This window comes from Hyaena hyaena, unplaced genomic scaffold (genome assembly GCF_003009895.1).
Source record: "Hyaena hyaena isolate Hyena2069 unplaced genomic scaffold, ASM300989v1 scaffold_129, whole genome shotgun sequence".
NCBI classification, from domain to species: domain Eukaryota; kingdom Metazoa; phylum Chordata; class Mammalia; order Carnivora; family Hyaenidae; genus Hyaena; species Hyaena hyaena.
The window spans coordinates 739,453-758,705 of NW_024080763.1; the positions used below are offsets into that span (position 1 = coordinate 739,453).

Genomic DNA, 19,253 nt, shown 5'->3' on the forward strand with positions numbered 1-19,253 from the left:
GGGCTGGCCGTGCAGCATACACAGGGCTTTGTTTCCGAGCAGAGTTCACCACTACGTGTGACTTTTGCCTCCTGGACTCAGTACACTTGAGATGACCTGTAAATTAAAAGCTGGTGGTGCTTCAGTCAAAGCTGCGGTCCATAGCCAGTCCTGCGTGAAGCCTAAATGGAAAGCCCACAGCACCCGCGTCTGGGAAGGTCCAGGCCCTGGGAGCCGGTCGTGAGCACTGATGGAGCTGTGCCCTTGGCCCTTCCCACATCAGCATCCTCTGTGGTGGCCGGTATTCCCCGCGTGGGGGTCTGCCTCTGCTCCCTTTGTGACAGCAGTCTCCCAAAGCAGCTGGGATGCCCCTCACCCCGGATGACCCACATTCATGGTGCCGTGGGTCCCCGTTGGCAGGTCACTATGAAGCCTCTCACACCCTCCCTTCCATCTCCGTCTGGCCACATGAGCCCACAGCACCTTTCTGGACGGGGGCTGGCCTGGTCTCCCTGACCACATGAGGGCTGCTTCGTGCCCTGTGAGGAGTAGCAAATCCTAAATGCTCGCCACCTCCTCACTGGCTGACGAGAAAGCCCCTGGGTGGCAGGCAGTTTGCTTTCACCGTGTCCTATGATCCTTAAAGCAGGTACCATGTGGCTGGTGTCTCTTCTTCTTATAGATGAGCTCAGTGAGGCGCAGAGGAATGGACGCATTACCCAAAGTCACACATCTGGGAAAGGTGGGGCCGGGACCTAACGCCCTCATTTCTGACAGCGCCCGGGAGGAGACTTTCTTTGTGTCATTCATAAAGCACGCGCCTTCGTATTTGCACGTTAACACGCAGCACAGAACAGAGGTCTTCAGTAGCCATGTGAAAACATCCTTCTCTTTGTTGTTTTCCAGTGAATAAAATTGGCCTGGATTCAGAAGGAGAAAGCTGTGGAAATGCAGAGAAGCTTGCAGAATACATTTGTTCCAGTAAGTGCAAAAATCCTCCCCCCGACCCCCAAGCAAAGCCCATCTATTTACGTTTGTTTTTTGGCCTCACACCCCCCGCCCCGGGAAGGGCCTGTGTCCTCTGTGCCTTCTCCGTGGTGACAGGGGTTGGCGCGCAGGCTCTGGGGCCCGGCGTGTGTCTCCGCTTGTGTGAGATTCAAGCCCCCCTCCATGCCCTCCAGGAGACTTGAGGCAGTTTGAACATTACACAGAACAAAACGTTTGGCGACAAATCCAGGGAGACCATCTGCGGCGACTGTAGAGGGAGCGGAGGCGGGCGGATGCCGCTGGGCACCGTCCCCTGTCTGTGTCGCCTCCTCTCTCGTAGAGGCTGCTTTCTTCTCTGAATTCCCCCGCTCAGAGCTGCCCCTGGACGGCGTGTGGACGCTGTCTGTAGGTGGCGCTGGCTGCAGACACGTGGCGTTTCCGTGGGGGTTTGTCCTTGATGGAAGGATTCTGGGGAACTCGGGGTGACAGGGGCAGGGAGGTTGAGGGGTGCCTGCAGGGCCGTCTTCCTCGCTGGTATTTCCCATCCCCCCCCCAGCCTAACCCAGCTGCAGACACTTGCCCTTGTGCCCTTGTCGCCCCCTCCCCATCGCTAAAGGGGGTCGAATAAGCACCCCCGCATCACGGGCCCAGCACGCTACTCAGACACAAGGCATGCGAGATGCCACCTTCAGCCTGGCTCCGGCTGGGCCTCTGTCCCTTTAACATCAGCAAACACCTGTTCCCACTGCTGTTCCCACCCCCTGCGGCGTGCCCAGGGCCAGTATGGCGGCCCCCCGGGGGCCACGGCGCAGGGCAGCAGGAGGGAAGGTGTGGCACCCACCACAGTGTCCCAGCCCTGCTCTTCCCTGTAGTTTGGTGAGGTCTCTCACCAAAGTTTGGAAAAGTGCTCTTCTTACTAAAGGAGTATGTTTCCAGGACACCGTCAAAAGCCCCAGGGACAGTGGACGTGACCCTAACCCAGTGACCCTCTGGGCCCAAGCCGGTGCTGGCCTGGGTGGGAGCCACGGACCGGGCACCCAGCGCCCCTGCCTCGGGGCTGGTGTCCACCACTCCACCCGAACCGTGGGGCCTTGGGGGCTCTTGACCACGACGGTCGAGGGCCCACGGCTCTAGCGGCCAGCTCCGTGGCTGCTCCAGCGCGTCCTCACGTCCAGCCCCCTGCACAACCTCTCCGTCTCTGCCAATCCCTCCCGACGGTGCCGCCTGCGGACGGCCTGCTAAGCACAGCCCCTCGTGACAGGGATGCCGTGGGCCGTGCTCCTTCCACACATACCGTCCGGAAGACCCCAGCCCTCTTTTGTCCCCCCCCCCTCCCCCATACACATGTTGCTTCTATCTCCTCTTGTCGTTTAACCCACTCCGGCCTTGTGAGGGTCGCTGGTCTGCGTGGCTTCCTCCCTGGTGACCCCCAGCCCTGCAAAGGGCGCAGCACACAGGTGTTCCCATGCGGGGTCTGCCGAACGCTGCTGGACTCTTCCAGCACGACGGGAGGGCACGCGGCGGGCGAGGCAGGGGAGGGGCTGGCCAGTGCCGGCGGCCTGTCCAGGCTGAGAGGCCCTTTAGTATCAGCACCGGTGCTGATGCCCAGCCGGGTGTTTAAACAGCAGCGAAGAAGCCACGGGCAGATATGCCAGGGAGTCCCAAGGGTGTGCACGGTCCTGGGCACCTCGGGGTCCTCCATGAGAGGGTCGCTGAGCCTCCCCTCTTCCGGGGCGAGAGGAATGTCACAATTGGGTTCTTCCCCCAGCTGCTCGTGGTGTGGGTGCCTATGTTCCAGAACAATCCAACTCCAGGCTCTTTATTTCTGATGTTTTTAGGGGATAATGGTCACCATTGAATGGTAACCGAGCCCTTCTGATGTCTTAATGGAGGAATCATTGTAAATGGTAGCTCTTGGCATTCCCCGTGGAATTCAGTGCCTTGGTTTACGAAGACGAATGATGGGTCCGTGGGTGGGACAACAGTTAGCTCCTTAATGGAGCCAGTAGCTGCCGTCTCTCTCCAGGGCAGACGGTCTGGCTATACTCACGGTGATGCACGGGTTCTGGAAGGAGGTGGAGGGAAATGGAGTCATTCCTCACTATCAGGTCCAAAGCCATCAGGCTGCTGTTCCTTGCTCTGCATACACAAGGCAGGAAGGATCCAGGTCACTTCTGAGACCTCACACTGGTGTTTCAATTAACTGCCTCAAGGCGTGGAGAGTAGATAGGAACGTGCTCTGTATACTCTGCCCTTATCTCGGCAGACACCGGTCCATGCTCTTTGCAAAGCCTTTGTTACTTCTCGTTTATCACCAGCCATGCCTGTGTGTCCTAGTAAATCTTTAATTCGCAATTAGAATACCCACATGAGAATCCTTCTCGACTGCTAATAAAGACTTTCACCTTGCTTTTACCAAAGCATTAATTATTTTCTCCCCCAGGAAGATCTGAAGCTTGATTTTAAAGGCTGAGAATCTACTTCTGGTATTTACAGTCAACAGGCCAACTCATAGTTATTGCTTATTTATTTTAATTAATGCTTTTTTACTATGTGACAGACACCATTGTGAGCTTTTAAAGCTATTAACTCATTTCATCGGATAGCTCTTTTTTTTTTTTTTTTTTGAGAGATAGAGGGAGAGGACGGGGCAGGGAGAGGGAAACAGAGAATCCCACAGAGAGTGCAGAGCCTGATGTGGGCCTTGAACCCAGGAACCACGAGATCATGACCTGTGCCGAAACCAGAGGACAGATGCTTAACCGACTGAGCCACCTATGAGCGCCAGATAGCTCACAGTTCTGATAGAAAGTTCTGCCCTCTCAAGGTATCTCCTCTAATGGAAAAGAAAGTAGCAATTAAAATGGTAAAAGGTGGAAGACAGTTCCAACATTCCACGAGAGGGTCCGCCTAGGTCAGAGGGGACTGCAGTCATCCGAAATGTTCCCTGGATCTGGGGACACTTGCTCAGCTCTTCCTTCCCTCGCCATCAGCCTCATTGTCTGGACTCCGCGCCAGGCGCATTAGCGCCTGCACAGCCTGCTTCTCACACCAGTGCCTGGAGGGCTGACACCTGGAGCTTCACAGTCACACATGTGTCCTCCAACGAAATGGCATTTTTAAACAATCAGCCATGTTACCTCAGTAACCACATACGGAGCCCCGGCCCCAGCGCACAACTGTCTCTGGGATTCCCAGCCCCTTGCTGTCCTCAGCCCCCGCAGACAATAAACTTATCCCCCAAAAAGAATGGGCTCTTTGCCTCTGACTTGAAGGTCAGGTCGCAGCAAGGATGCCTGTGGTGGACCCCGCTCCGCAGCGGCCGCAGATTCAAGCAGGATGGTTCCAGGCCTTCCTCCTTGCTAATGGTGTCTCCGGCTTTCACGAAGGCAGCTGGGCTGACTGCACCTGTGCGGCCTGGCCCTCCAGGCCCTGGTGGCACAGTGACAAAGGACAGGCAACTGTCCTGTGCCAGGACACACATGCCCAGACCCCATCTCCCTGGTTAGTGGCCAACAGAGAGTAAGCACGTGAGCAGCTCAGGACTCTACTGCTTTCAGAAGAGATGCTTCAAAGGGCAGATTCTGAAATCTTCTGAAGGCCCTTTGCACACTTCTAGGGCTAGGCTTGCTGGCAAGGCAGGCCCGTGGTTTCCCTGCTCATTCTCAAAGCCGCCCCAGAACAGGTGGTTGGGAGGGTCTGGGGGAGAGCTTCAGCCCCTACAATCCTGCCCCAGCATCTAACACCCACAGATACACCGGCACTGGAGGGACGCCTGGGCTCCAGTTAAGAAAACAGCACCTGAACATGGCTTTGAAAATATGTCTCTATGGATAGCATGTATAGTGCACGTAACATTTCTTCACACTGGAAAAAAGAAATCAGCGGGCATCTATCACCTATGTGTAAAATTTTCCCCATTCCTTATGTTCTTTTATATCGGTACTGATCTTTACAGAGCAGTTTAAATAAAACATTCACCAATATATAGTTATTTAATAACTTTAAAAAAAGAAGTCTACAGCTATTCCTGTGGTTTAGCTGGGCATTCATGGAGATGGTGCTAGGCGAGAAGAACTTGCCTCGTTCCCTCCTGTAGTCACAGTCCCCAAAGGAGAGTTCAGGGATCTTATGGATACAGAAAAACGTGTGCATAAGCAACAGCCACTAAAACTTCTTCCAACTGATGGATGGATGGATGGATGATGGATGGATGGATGGGTGGATGGATGATGGATGGATGGATAGATGATGAATAGATGATGAATTGATGATGGATGATGGATGATAGATGGATGGCTGGGTGGTGGATGATGGATGGATGGATGGAGGATGGATGATGGATGGATGGAGGATGGATGATGGATGGATAGATGGATATAGAGGGGGAAATGGTTAGTTCTATTAAAATGTTCACATTTGGGGAGGATTCTGACATGTGACAGCCCACTGGTTTGTTGGATGGTATTGTCTCAACTCGGTGTTTGGATTTCATGCCTTCTTCACGATTCTGCAGAGAGCTCAGAACCGAACACACCCTTAGGTCTTCCTAGAGTGGAAGTGGGGAGCGGAGGTGAGAGGCACAGCCATTCTCAGTAGACTGGGCCCCTGCATGGCCACCCAGCAGCTCCCTCGGCACTTGGCCGGGTGGCTGCCATCCTGACGGGGACAGTAGACATACAGCTTGTCTCTGTTGGGGGTGGCTCCTGGGCTGCATGTGGCTGCCCTATCCCCACCGCCTCGTGAACATGAGCCCTGGCTCCAGCCACCTCTGTCACCTCCAGGGCTCCTCCCAAGGTAGGAAGTGTCTGCAGTGCCAGCACCACCCAGCCTCTAGCCTTCTGAGTCCAGTGACGGGCAGAGCTCATGCCTGCTGCTCAGGCACCCCGTCAGCACCAGAGGCACTGGAGGGGCCCGCAGGTGGCAGCTCCTGGCTTGTGGGGACGCCCGTTTTCTGAATGCCTTGACCAAGTTCCCTGTGATCTTCCTACAGCTAGGTCGGAGCTTCTTCCCACTCAGACGCTGGGTGGCCCGGAGCAGCTCCCCACCCCCACCATGCCCTGGGCAGACGCACCCCCTTCTCGAAAGCGTTTACAACATCTGGTTATTTTTCTGCAGGGGAGTCACCAGCATTGCCTCTTCTGTTTCCCTGTGGAACCGTCAAAGGAGAAATCCTGCCAAAGATGCTCAAGGACAAAGGTGATGAGAATGCACGGGGGTCATGGTCACCTCCTCCCTTATCCACTTCCTCGGGTCTCCCGGGAGCCTGCAGGGTCAGTGTTTGCGGTCAGCTCTGTAGAGCGCCCCCGGGGAGAGCAGGCCGCGGGGTTGGGGGCGGGCTGTGCCTCATGGTCACACTCGGTACGGGGTGCAGTCTGCTGTCCTTACCACAGCCCTGCCCTCCTCGGCCCGCTCAGCTCCAGCTAGGAGCCCGCAGAGTGTCCCTGAGCTTTCACCAGCGGTACAGGTGGTCCTGGTGCGGGGGGACCCCAGGGGGGCCCCCGTGCAGTCGAGGGTCTCGGGGTGGAGCCCATCTCCCCTTGGCAGGCGGTGTCCTGCACAGCCACCTCCCTGTCACGGTCTAGAGACCAGACGTCGGCCCCACCCACCCACTCAGGTGCTGGGGGGTGTCACCCACACGCCTGCTGCCACGTGGTGGCTCCGGGAGCCAAGGGTCGTCAGCAGGCTGGAGTACACACTTCAGGAGACACAAAGCCAGGTCTGAACCCTCCCTGTGCCGTCCGCGAGCTGTGTGAGCAAGGGTGGGCGTCCGCACCCTCGCCTGTGGAATGGCTAACCCCGCGCCCGCCGCACGGGGCTGCGGTGACGCGAGGGGGCACCGTGCCCGGCCCTGCAGAGGCCAGAAGCGCTGGAGCCGCAGCTCTCCTGCTCCCTCTCGTCCCGAATCCCCAGAGGTTCTCAGACACCGGAACTGTCCCCCCTGCGGCAAAGCAGAGGTCGCGTCCCTTCCGTGTTACCGTCTGTCTCCTGAACGCTACTGGGAATAAAGGCAGAGGACGTTAGGCCGCAGGGTCAGGATCGCTGGCTGCCGAGGGCCAGCCGGGCGCCGGGCACAGTCGACCTCGGGAGAGCCGGGCTGTGCTGTCGCGTCTGCGCGAACCGCCCTGCGGAGCAGAGGCCCCCTGCCTTCCTCGTGTAATAAGGCCCGTTTCCCGCCCAGGGATCCCCATGGAAAGCATCGTCGTCTATCAGAAAATCCCACACCCGGGAATCCAGGTGAACCTCAACAGCTACTACTCTCAGCAGGTGCGTGCTGCCTCCCGGGAGGCCTCCGGTGGGGGCGGGGGCACCTGCGCGGCGGAGACGGGGGAGGGGGCGCGAGGCCCAGGCTGTGTGACTTCATCTCCACATCTGTGAAATGGGACCAGACCGCTCTCTTAAGGATTTGTCAGGATTAGAGGAGATAGTTTACCCGCAGCCGTGCAGGTAGCGTCCCAGACATAGTGAGCCTGGGCAGCTGGAGGCCTTGATGGGATCGTCCCGCATTGTGCGGGCGCTGGCGGAGGAGGTGCAGGGCAGAGGCTGGGAGGGGAGGCTGGGCGCATACTGGAAAGGCCCACAGTGCCCTCGGGGGAGTCTACGTTGAACTTGGGAGGCCACAGGGACCTTTGGAGGCTCCAGACAGGAGTGGGTAGCGCCTGTTTGAGTCAAGGTCCTGCACTTCTGCGCCCTTCTCCTAGGACGGGCTTCGAGATGCCTTGCTGGTTCTGGACGTCCCATTAGTGCAAACCGAAAGGCCATGTACCTGGCCCGTCTCGTGTGTCCTCAGGCCGCAGAACTGACAGGGAGCCGGGCGGGACTGCTGCCTCCTCGATCAGTGCCACTTTGGCCACATGCGCTAGAGGCACACTGGCCACTGGGCTGGGCACGTGGGTCCATGGTGCCCCTGTCCTCTGGCCAGCAGAGCCATGGGGAGCAGCACCCTGCCTCCCCAATGGCACCCTGCTCTCTAAACAGTGCCTCCCGTGAACTTGGCCTCCAGGGAGCAGAGAAGGCCATGTCCCCCAGGGACCCTCCTGCTATAGATCCTCAGGTTACCTCCTCCAGGGGACCCTTGGCCTGTGGCGACAGACTGACCTTCCTCCCTGCAGGGCATCCCAGCGAGCATCACGTTTTTCAGCCCCTCTGGCCTCACCTACAGCCTCGAGCACATCCAGGAGTTATCTGGTGACCACATGGATCAAATCAAGGTGAGGTACTCAGTGGGCTTTTGGTCTTTTCAGATTGTTAAAAATTTTTACTGATTATCCTAGAGCTTCCGTGTAAAGCTGATGCCGGCTCCGGAGCGCTGGAAAGGCAGGGCTCGGTTCCCAAGCACGACGTCCTGGCTGGCGCTCCTGGACCAGCAACCCAACCTCTCAGAGCCGGTTTCGTCATTTGTAACATGACCATTATCCCCCCGTGGCCTGCGTAGACAAGGACAGGAGTCCCCCTTCTCAGCGGGGGGTACGGTCCAGGACCTTCAAGTGGATGTCTGGAACCACAGTTAGTACCGAACCCTAATATGCTGGTGTTTTCTGTCACGTGCGTCCCGGTGGTAAAGTTTAATTTATAAATTAGGCACAGTAAGAGGTTAACAGTAACTAATACTAAAAGTGACGACAATACAGGGTAACTAAAGTCATGTCAGCTGGCGCGGTCCCTCCGATCACCTTCCTGCACCGCACTCACCCTTCTCGCGATGACGAGATGAGGAAAGGCCTGCGTGATGAGCTGAAGGGAGGTGACTGACGGAGGCGTGAGGCTACTCCTGACCTGACCACAGGGGACGAGGAGGGTCATCTGGTTCTGGACTGTGGGTAACTGAACCCGCAGAAAGTAAAATCACGACTAAGGGGGGACTCCCGTCTCTGGGCTTCCCTCAGTCTCAGGATTAGATGAGAAAATTCAAGTCGGACCTTAGCCAGAGCCTGGCGCACACGTTAGCATCCTTTCCCGTTTTCCCATCTAAACATCTTGGAATTATCTATGCAAAGAGCCATCCCCCTTCTTCCTGTCATTTAATTCATAGGATGCTTGACATTCCCACTTTGTAGGGACTTCATTTCTGAGGAGTCTACACGTAACCAGCAGGCCCCGGGGCCCCGTCATGGGAACGCCCTTGAACCCACTGCAGTGGGACTGAGCAGAGGGCGGAGGGGACCTGCAGCCCCAGGACAGGGGCCGCCAGCACCGTCCACACTCACGTGCTACAGGGCTGTCTGGGGGCACCCGCGGGGTCGGCACTGCTTCCCAGTTTTGTGGCTAGAGGTAGTTAGGCTCAGAGCTGGGGGTCTCGCCCTGGGTCTCACGGGAAGAGGGGAGAAGCCACAGTGTGAACCCAGGAAGACTGACCCCGCGTTGGGAGCCTCGGTGACGCATGAGCCATGGTCAGTTGACGGAGCGTTTCTGGGCGACATCTTGTAGGATTTTCACGCCATCGCAGGGGTAGGAATCAAGCAAAATCAGGACTCCTGTCCTTATTACACGGGAGGGACCGAGGCCCAGAGGGGGGAACTGACCTGCCAAAGTCCTCAGGCGAGTGGCTGGGACGCCCCAGCTCGCACTTAGGTCACTGGGGAAGGAGGACGTTAGCGGACTCTTGGGGTCGGAAGATTAAGAACATTAGACACTAGGGGCGCCTGGGTGGCTTAGTCGGTTAAGCGTCCGACTTTCGCTTGGGTCATGATCTCGCGGTTCGTGGGTTCGAGCCCCGCGTCGGGCTCTGTGCTGACAGCCAGCTCGGAGCCTGGAGCCTGTTTCAGACTCTGTGTCTCCCTCTCTCTCTGACCCTCCCCTGCTCACGCTGTCTCTCTCTCTCTCTCCTAGAAATAAATAAAACATTTAAAAAAAAAAGAACATTAGACACTAAAGCGCTCGGCGTCACGACTGGCACAGAGCCAGCGCTTAGAGGTCAGGATGCGCTGCGGGGCTGAGCCGCCCGGTCCCCGTCCCGTGCGGCAGTGCCCCTCCCAGACGTGGTGGCCGTGCCCAGCGGCCTGGCAGCCACTAGCCTCCTTGCCGTCTCTATGGACTTGCCTCTTCTAGGACTTCATGACTGGCTTCTTTCGCTTAGCGTAGGGGTCTCACAGCCCGCCGGCAGCCTGCTTGCTGGGGCTTCGAGCCTGGAGCCATGGTGTTCCCAGTGCCATGGGCGGCCACACGGCGACACACTCTGCCCCACATGACCCTCCCAGCAGCCCAAGGAAGCCTGTTAACCTTTCAGGTTTACAAACAAAGGGACAGAGGTCCAGAGAGGGAGGGTCACAGGCTACGGCCACAATCCTTGGAGCTGGGTGTGCACCTGACCCCTCTGGCTCCGTTTTCCTGGGGGCGTCCAGCTCGGGCCCCCGCCGCGCCCAGAGCACCTTCCAGACTTTGATCTGTGCTCCACCTGCCCCCACCCAGGGCAGAACTGTGGGCCGCAGGCCGGCAGGGAGGTTGTGACGAGGTTGTGCAGGCCAGGCGTCTCAGGGGTGAGGGACTGGGTCCACTTAGGGAGGTGTGTGCCCTCGTGTTAGGAGCTCACCCGCGAGCAGGGGTCCAGACAGGCCACCGGCCCTGCCCCACAGCCCGCCCGCTCCCGGCCCGGCCGGTTGCGGCGCTGAGCTCCCTTCTCTCTCTCCCCCTGCAGTTCGCTGCCATCGGCCCCAGCACGGCCCGTGCGCTGGCCACCCGGGGCCTGCCCGTGAGCTGCACGGCCGAGAGCCCCACGCCACCAGCCCTGGCCCGGGGCCTCCGGTTGGCGCTTCAGGCCCCCCGCTGCTGAGCCACCGGCCCTTCCAGCTGCGCTCCCGGGCCCAGGGAGACACGCCGCCACCGCGAGGAAGCCAGGCCTCATGGGGCCCCCCGGACTTATGCCTCATGCCTCCAGGAACCAGAGGACCCCCGAGGAGCAGGGCCCGCAAGGGCCCTTCCCGCAGCAGGAAGATGCCAAATAAAGCGCCCGGGCTCTTCACCCTGACTGCCGTGTCCTTTGCTGCCTGTCACTTTCCTGCAAAGCTGTGTCCGCTGAGGAGACTGCAGGGCCCATGCTCTGAGAATGCCAGGCTTGGGGGCGTGAGCAATCTGCTGTGTAGGGAGTAGCTCCGTCATCTGATCAGAGGCACCGTCAAGCTGCTGCCGTGTGCGCCGTGGACAGAGGCAGTCACCTACGAGAGACCTCTCTCTGCAGAAACCAGACGCAGAGTAGGCCAGTCCGGGCATCTGAGAGGTCGGGGGTGGGTGGGTGTTCAGTTTGCTTAGAAGGGGTTCATCCCGGGGTGCCTGGGGGGCTCCGTCGGTGAGGCGTCCGACTTTGGCTCAGGTCACGATCTTGTGGTTTGTGGGTTTGAGCCCCGTTGTCGGGCTCTGTGCTGACAGCTTGGAGCCTGGAGCCTGCTTCTGATTCTGTGTCTCCTACTCTCTGCCTCTCCCCACCCCCCTCCCTCAAAAATAAACATAAAAAAATAATTTAAGAAGGGTTTGTCTGTAGATGCAGTGCCCCACAGAGAGGCTTTGGAAATCTACCCCCACTTTATTTCTGCTTTTAAGATCTTGGCCTGGAATTTGAGCTGGGTGGAATGAAACCTCCGTCTGTCTTTAACAGCATCCGGTGGCAGGGAAGAGGGCTGTGTTACCAGCATGTTGTGGCCTCTCCAGAAGGCACGTTAGAGTGAGCAGTTCCCATGTGCCACAGCCCCACGCACGGCCTCTGCCTCTCACATCCTCGTTCCTCTGGACGCCCTGAGGAGCCCATACCACTACTATTCCCATTTCTCAGATGAAGGATCAGAGACTCAGGGCACCGTAGGACTTGCTCAGGGTCACACAGCTGGGACTTGTGTACAGAAAGCACACGGGCCCAGACCGGCAGTGTTCATAGGCCACCTCACACCGAAGTCACCTTAGTAGCAAAGTATGAACCTGGAAATACTCAGTTCTCTAAATCTGGGCGTGACCTGAACAAGAACCCCGCAGGGGCCGTGGTGACCCCACAGTTCTGGTCCATGGGCATTTCTCTAAGTAGAAGCCGGAATCTGTCCCCCCGCCCCCTTCTCTGATGTGAAAGTCAAATCTGGATTCAGGCGTTCAGAATCCCTGCCATTCTCAAGAGGCCTTTTCCTGATGGAGTTACCTTTTCTGTTCTCGGGGAAGAGCCCGGCCCCAAGCAGCACGGGCCAGGATGGGCAGTGCCCTCTGGGGACCCCCCGTGGCCAACGAGCCCCAAGACCTGGGCCCCAGCCGAAGCTGTCCCAGCCCTCCCAGGGCTGTTGCGACAACGTCCTGGGGCCAGCCTCGGCACAGAACACCACCGCCTGGACCGGGGTGGCTGAACCCGCCTTCGTGGGGGTGCACGGCTTGCGCCACACCGGGCTGCCGTGCAGGCCGGGCCAGGCGGCCCCCTGCCCGTGTGCTTGGAGGTCATGGCCGTGCCACATTGCTGTGCATTGTACCACAAAACCACCTCACTGCCTCTGAGCCATCTGCCTCCCCCCTCCCCCACACTCCTGCCGAGTCGCCACAGAGGGGCCCCCCACTCAGGGTGTTGGGGTGAGGACATGAACCAGCCTTTCCATGATGGGCCGTGCCTGGCCTTCTCTGCGGGGACAGGAAGCAAGTTAACAGTCCCGAGGGTCCAGGAAGCTTGGGTGGGAGAAGCATGGCACCTGTGGACCCGAGGGGGGGGGGGAACGGAGTGACACTCTCGGAGCCCCCGTCTCCCTGTCACCAGGAGACTCACTCGTGCCCTCTGGGCTGCAGTTCCCAGCTGTCTGGGAAATTGTATCTGGTGGAAAGTGGTGCCAGGATGGCAGACGTGGTACTCTGGTCATGGCCCCGCCCCCTGCGGCCCGAGTGCCTGCAAACACCTTGGAAGAACAGAGTCAGGAGGCCACCAAGTTCGCATAAACAGCCTGTATTTCACGCAATGGAGCTGCGGCCAGGGGATACGGGGGAGGCCACCTCTCTGGACAACCGCCATGGGACCGCTCTGAGCCTCTGTCTCTGGGGGCCGGACAGCAGGGAGCTAGGAGCCAGCCGAGAGCCCGGGTGGCCTTCTTCCAAGCCAAGCCACCTGCCTTTTATGCCGATGCCATCGTCCTATTTCCCTTCAGAGGTTCTATAATAAACATGAGATTAGATTTCTTCTTTTGAAGCCCGTTTCTTACACCTGAAGGTCGTCGGCAGGGCGCGTCGCACGGTTGATTATACGTACCTGTCTGCCTTCCTTCCTCCCGCACTCACTCCAGCGCTGTGTACACTTTGCAGCACAGACAGAGGAAACAGCACATGAGCACCAACGCGGCGATCAGCAGGCAGACGCCGATCGCGATCATAATCTCCAGGTCAATAGCCATCACGATCGCCGAGCACCTCACACACACCTGGGCGGAGAAGTGCCGGCGAGCAGTGAGTGTGGCTTCTGCCCCACGCGGCCACCTGGTGGCCTCGGCACGCGGCCTTCAGCAGGGGGACCACGAGCCCCATGCCATGGAACCCTCCGTGTGTCTAAAACGTGCATGAACCTTGGCGGGGGGTGGGACCAGCCATGGGGGAAGAAGGTTTATTTGTGATGGACATCAACGGACGCCCGGTGCAGAGAGCAGGAAAGCAGGTCGGGGAGCAGGAAGAACCTTTCTCTCCATGTCACAGGCTAAGTCACAACGGGCCTGTTGTTGCACAACTGGCCGTCCAAACCCCTGGGCCTCCTGACGGATATCCACATCTAGAGTCAGAACTGACCCCTCAACGTACATCAGGCATAAAAGCCTCCCAGAGGGCGCCTGGGCGGCTCAGTCAGTTAAGCATCCAACTTCAGCTCAGGTCATGATCTCACTGGTTCGTGGGCTTGAGCCTTGAGTCCAGGCTAGACTTTGCAAGCTCAAAGCCCAGAGCCTGCTTCAGAGTCTGTGTCCACCCCCAACTCCCCCTCCCCTGATCCCAGTCCATCTCCAACATAAACATTGAAAAAAGGTTTTTTTTTTTAAATCTCCCATGGGAATAACTAAGGGAAAGTCTCTTTCCAGACGCCCCACTGTGAGGTGCTGAGAACATGCAAAGCCATCTTGTAAGTGACATGCCTTCAGGGGGAGAAAGTTTCCAGTCCTCTCACTGACAACTGCATCAAGACATCTCCACATTTCCGAAGATTCTGGAAGCCTCCAGCCAAACCCTTCCCCAAGCTCAAGGATGAGTGCCCTGCCCCGACTGGGAACTAGCCTCCCTAGGAGCCCGTCGCTCCTGTCCGTACTGTAGACGGCACGCTTTCCCTGCAAAATCAAACTGATGTCCTCAAACTCCACTGTACCTGGAATAAGCAGTTCAGCTAATCCAACACTGGGAGCCTTGCGAAGCCAGTCAGCCGACTCAAAGGCTTTGTGAAAATCGGGGAGAGGAAGGCTCCCAGAGGAAAATGAACGATCCCTGGGTGTCGCGGCCCTGAGCTGAGTGGGGCCAGCCGCACACCACGGGGGCAAGAAATAATGTTCAGGAGCAAGACACTTGCATCACAAAGAGCTAGCGGATCCCACGGGCACCTTCCCAGATAGCTCTTGCGCACGATTTAAGACCTGACTTTCCAGGCAGCCTGGGGGGCTCAGTGGGTTAAGCGTCCGACTTCAGCTCCGTTTAGGTCATGATCTCACCGCTCGTGGGTTCGAGCCCCGTGTCGGGATCTGTGCAGACAGCTCAGAGCCTGGAGCCTGCTTCCGATTCTGTGTCTCCCTCTCTCTGCCCCTCCCCCTACCTCACACTCTCTCTCTAAAAAATGAAAAAAAATAAAAAAAAAAAAAAAAAAAGACCTGACTTTCCAACACACCGTCTCCGGCCAGAGCTTGCTGAGTGGAAGGGCCCCGACTGGTCTCTCAGACCCTGCAGACCCCAGGCTGTGTGACATCAGCCCTCACTCAGCCAAAGAGTTCTCGGTTCTGTTCCGTGTTCAGAATGTTAGCCTCCCAAGAAACATAGTGCCTAGATTATATTTAGAAAAATTTTGTTCTAAATCTTGTACCTTCACAGGTTTTATTTCCCCAAAACATTCAGGATTTATCTTCTAATTGAAACACAATTTGAGGGGAGCCTGGGTGGCTCAGTCGGTTAAGCATCTGAATTCAGCTCAGGTCACAATTTCGTGGTTCGTGAGTTCAAGCCCCGTGTTGGGCTCTGTGCTGACAGCTCAGAGCCTGGAGCCTGCTTCGGATTCTGTGTCTCCCTCTCTGTCTGCCCATCCCCTGCTCATGCTGTCCCTCTCTCAATAATGAAAACGTTAAAAAATTTTTAAAAATAAAACACAATTTGAGATTTTAATTTAAAAAAAGCAGAATAGAACCCCATTCACGTGGGAAGGTGCACAGTGCCCTTACACTTGGTTTTGGCCACACAAGACAACACTACGTGGCCACTTATTCAGACGTGTGTTCACTAATATATACGGACATGTCAAGTATATTGATAAATGTAAGTGGTGTGTATAAATGAATGTGTGATTAACATGTCACAGTTACATACAGTAAAACCATGGTGCGAGCATAGTTTGTTCCAGAAACATGCTTGGAATCCAAAGCACTTGTATATCAAAGCAAATTTCCCCAGAAGAAACAATGGAAACTCAGAAGATTAATTCCACAGCCCAAAAATACTCACATAAAAATGATTACAATGCTGTAATACAAAATAATAAAGAAAATACAAAATATAAAGAAAAATAAACAAATTAACCTGCACTGCCCTTTGAAAACCTCCCTGGCTGGGGTCAGGGGGGTGAGAGAGAGGAGGGTCATCGTCTAGGAAGACTTTCACTAACAGGATCACTGCTGTCTGTTGGCCCAATGGGATCTTTTTCTTTCTGGGCAACTTTAACAAGGAACCTGTCCAGTGACCTAGAAGGAAGCGAAGCGTTTCTAAGCTCATGCTTGTCTGGACAAAGGACTGTCCACAGGTGCTTTGAAGTGACAAAAACACTGTGGGCACCTTCCATCATTCTGAAAAATCACTGATTTCTGCCGAACTCTGTGGCCTGAGACCGAGCATCTGAGCATGGGAGACGATCACCCACAATCCCACAGAGAGAGAGAGAGAAAGAACCACCATTGGCCTAGTTGTGGCCATGTGACTCCTACTACAAGACTTCCCTCGTTTATCAAGTTAAAACTTATTAGAAACGTCAGCTCATCTTTCGGAGCATGCGCAGAACCAGTTCCACGGAACGCAAGGTTGTACCGCACATGCCTATACATACTCTGCGTGTCCCCGCACATCACTGACGAACATTCTGGCAGGGAGGCCGCACCGCGCAGCGGGAAGAAACCAGAGCGGGTACCGGGCCTGGCAGGTGTCTCTGATCACGAGGCACAGAGCAGCTCTGTGAGGGGCAGGGAGGAGCTCCACGGGCCGTTGCGGGAGTCCAGGCCCAGGAGCAGAGCCAACCTCACGGGCACAGGCGCGGGGACTGGGCGCTGTCCCCCCTGGAGCCACGTCTGTGTCGTGGGCCGCAGTCAACATGGGAAGTGCAAAGGGCCTGTGTGCCCCTTGGAGTCATTTCAACCCTTGCTTTTGTGTAACAGGCACTCAGGACGGGCCTTCCAATCCAAAGCTCACCGAGAATTCGACAAAAGAACGAGGCCGGGTTGAAAATGTGAGCGCCACCTGCATAAATCTGCTGGTAACACAGGGTTGTTGCTCAGTTCTTGTTTTTTAAATGCTTTTAATGTTTTTATTTATTTCTGGGAGAGAGAGAGAGAGACAGCATGAGCAGGGGAGGGTCAGAGAGAGGGAGACACAGAATCTGAAGCAAGCTCCAGGCTCCGAACTAGCAGTCAGCACAAAGTCCCATGCGGGGCTCGAACCCACAAACCGTGAGATCATAACCTGAGCCGAAGTTGGACACTTAACCGACTGAGCCACCCAGGCGCCCCTGTTGCTCAGTTTTAAGGCATGAGAAGGCTCCCCCCACCCCACGAGTCTATCTTGTACAGACACACTACAATATTTACGCAGAATTCTATAGGGTGCCTGGGGCTTGCTTCTGAGTGTGCAAAGTGGGTGTGAGGGCAATGATGAGAAATTCCACACCCTGAACCACCCTTGGCTCCTGACTGCTGACCCGGGCTTCCCACCCCGAGGCCAGGCTCCTCCCCCAGAGGGGTGACCACGGGGCTCTCCCACCCACATGGTGCCTGTTCAGGAGCTGGGAGATCGCGTCCATAGGAGGAGGGGAGTGGGGGGGGATCTGTGGACACAGCTGAGCGTGAGCAGCCCTTAGTGACCAGAGGGGGAAGGTCATCTAACAGATGTGACCGCAGGCTGACCTGTGAGCAGAACCGGGCACTCAGAGGCTCCCCACCCCCTCCCAGTCTCTGGAAGGTGGGTTCTGTTCCACCTGCCTTTCCAGCTCCCAGAGGCCGCTCTGAGCACACAGCTTTGAAAGGTGATGTGGTGTTGAAGACACCGGCACAGTATACAGGGCATGGATCCATTAGTCGTGTGTGTGTGTGTGTGTGTGTGTGTTTTGGGGGGGGGAGGGACAGAGGGAGAGGGAGACACAGAATCCGAAGCAGCTCCAGGCCCCGCGCCTTCAGCACAGAGCCCGACACGGGGCCCGAACTCACGGACCGTGAGATCATGACCTGCGCCCGAGTCAGACCCTTAACCGACGGAGCCGCCAGGCGCCCCAGGGATCCGTTAGTCTTGCCGCTGCCCGGGACCAACCTTGGACTTACCCTCCTCTCACTTATTAAAACCGCCGCCCACCAGCCCGGAGCGGCCTTTCTTCCACCTCTCCCTGCCACCCTCCCTCCGTGGGGTTCCGATTACACCTGGGACGCCCTGGGAGGGTTTCCAACCGACAGGCCCCCACTCCATGGCCACGCCCCCCCCCACGCTGCTCGCTCTTGTGTCCCCACCGGGGGTGTGGCCGGCCCCAGAGGTCTCCGAGCTGACAGAGCTGAGTGCGGCTGTGCAGGTCCCTTGATGGACGTCCCAGCTCCCGGTGAGCACAAGGCCCTGATGTCACAGGTGCCGGCCTCGCCGCTGCAGCCCCGGTGTGAGGCCACAGCCCTGGCCCAGGACCTCACTAGGAACGGATCCCGCTGTGTCTAGTGCCCTGCTCGGAGCCCCGGTGTCCTGGAGCCCCGTGACGGGGCTCAGGCTACAGGGCCATCAGACCAACCCGGCACAGAAGGCTGCTGGGGGTGGGGGGAGACATCAGGAGGGAGGGCCGGGCCAGGCGGTGCCGTCTACACCTCCTTTCTACCTGTCTTCCATAGAGCAGTTGGGAGGATTTTTTTTAAAAGTTTATTTATTTAGGTAATCTCTACACCCGACATCCGGCTCGAACTCCACTGTGAGATCAAGAATCGCCTGGTCCTCTGAGCCAACCAGGCACCCCAGGAAGATTCTTTAAATAATCAATCAATAAAGTCACTCTCCTGCTCAAAGGATCTCCACTGAACCGAGGGTAGAATCCAGTTTATCTGACCGCCAGGTCCTTCATCACCTTCCCATCCACTCTCTCTCCCAGCCTCATCTCGTTCCCCCTCCCCCCTCACTGACCTCCCCCCAGCCCCCTGCTACTCTGATGCAGGTGCTGGGTCCTGCCCCAGGGCCTTTGCACTTATCCTTTCCTTGGCCCACGCCTCCCATGAATCCCCAACCGCACGTGACCGTGACTCTCTTACTTTCCTCTCATTGCTTCCATTTCATCTTTACAAGAGGTCTCTCCCACCCACGTGAATACGGACCCCTGGCCTCCAAAGCATTCACTTTCCTGATTTATACTGTCAGCCGGTCCCTGTTTGAATTTTTCAGTCATTGTTCTGTTTACTGTCTGTCGCCACCCCTAAGAATAGAAGTTCCGTGATGGCAAAGAATGGGTCCACACGTTCATTTCCATGTTCCCTGTCCCTAGAACGGTAACGAGGATTTGATGAATGAATGAGTAGCTAAAGGCCGGCCCCCACCCCCGCACCCTTGCTGTTTTCAGACCTTTGACGCTGGCATTCCAAGCTCTCACCTGCAGCCAGGTGTCCTGAGGGCCTTGCTCACTTCGCCCAGGTGCCCTGGGCGTAACCAGTTACAAATCCCAGGCAGCTGAGCCTGGTCCTGCCTAATTTTTTCTTCCCCTCCCTCCACCACGTCCCTTTCCCTCCTCCAGACTCTCCTTCCTGAGGGTGAACTGAGAGGGGCAGTTCTAGAACCTCAGGTGATTCTAGTTTATCCTCATATAAAAGCCCCTGCCCCGTAGCCTAGGGCACCACACAGCCATTAACTGGGATGGTCAACACCTATATTCACCGACACAGAAGGGTGCC

At 57.0% G+C, this 19,253-nt stretch overlaps 1 protein-coding gene and 1 long non-coding RNA gene across 3 annotated transcripts in view; one reads left to right on the forward strand and one right to left on the reverse strand.

Annotated features, from left to right (window-relative positions):
* UROS (uroporphyrinogen III synthase) overlaps positions 1-11,210 on the forward strand; it is a 35,291-nt gene extending 24,081 nt beyond the window's left edge. For both annotated transcript variants that reach the window (XM_039237928.1, XM_039237927.1), the window contains exons 6-10: positions 886-960; positions 6,085-6,165; positions 7,148-7,233; positions 8,079-8,177; positions 10,601-11,210. In XM_039237928.1, the coding sequence (XP_039093859.1) occupies positions 886-960; positions 6,085-6,165; positions 7,148-7,233; positions 8,079-8,177; positions 10,601-10,735 (476 nt within the window). In that variant the 3' untranslated portion in view covers positions 10,736-11,210. The remainder of the gene's footprint in view (positions 1-885; positions 961-6,084; positions 6,166-7,147; positions 7,234-8,078; positions 8,178-10,600) is intronic.
* A 1,789-nt stretch (positions 11,211-12,999) lies between these two features.
* LOC120235542 lies at positions 13,000-14,418 on the reverse strand. The gene is made up of 3 exons (XR_005529448.1): positions 14,255-14,418; positions 13,163-13,331; positions 13,000-13,066 (listed from the first exon to the last, which is right to left on the reverse strand). It is a non-coding gene; the product is annotated as an uncharacterized LOC120235542 (long non-coding RNA).
* Positions 14,419-19,253: the final 4,835 nt, after the last annotated feature.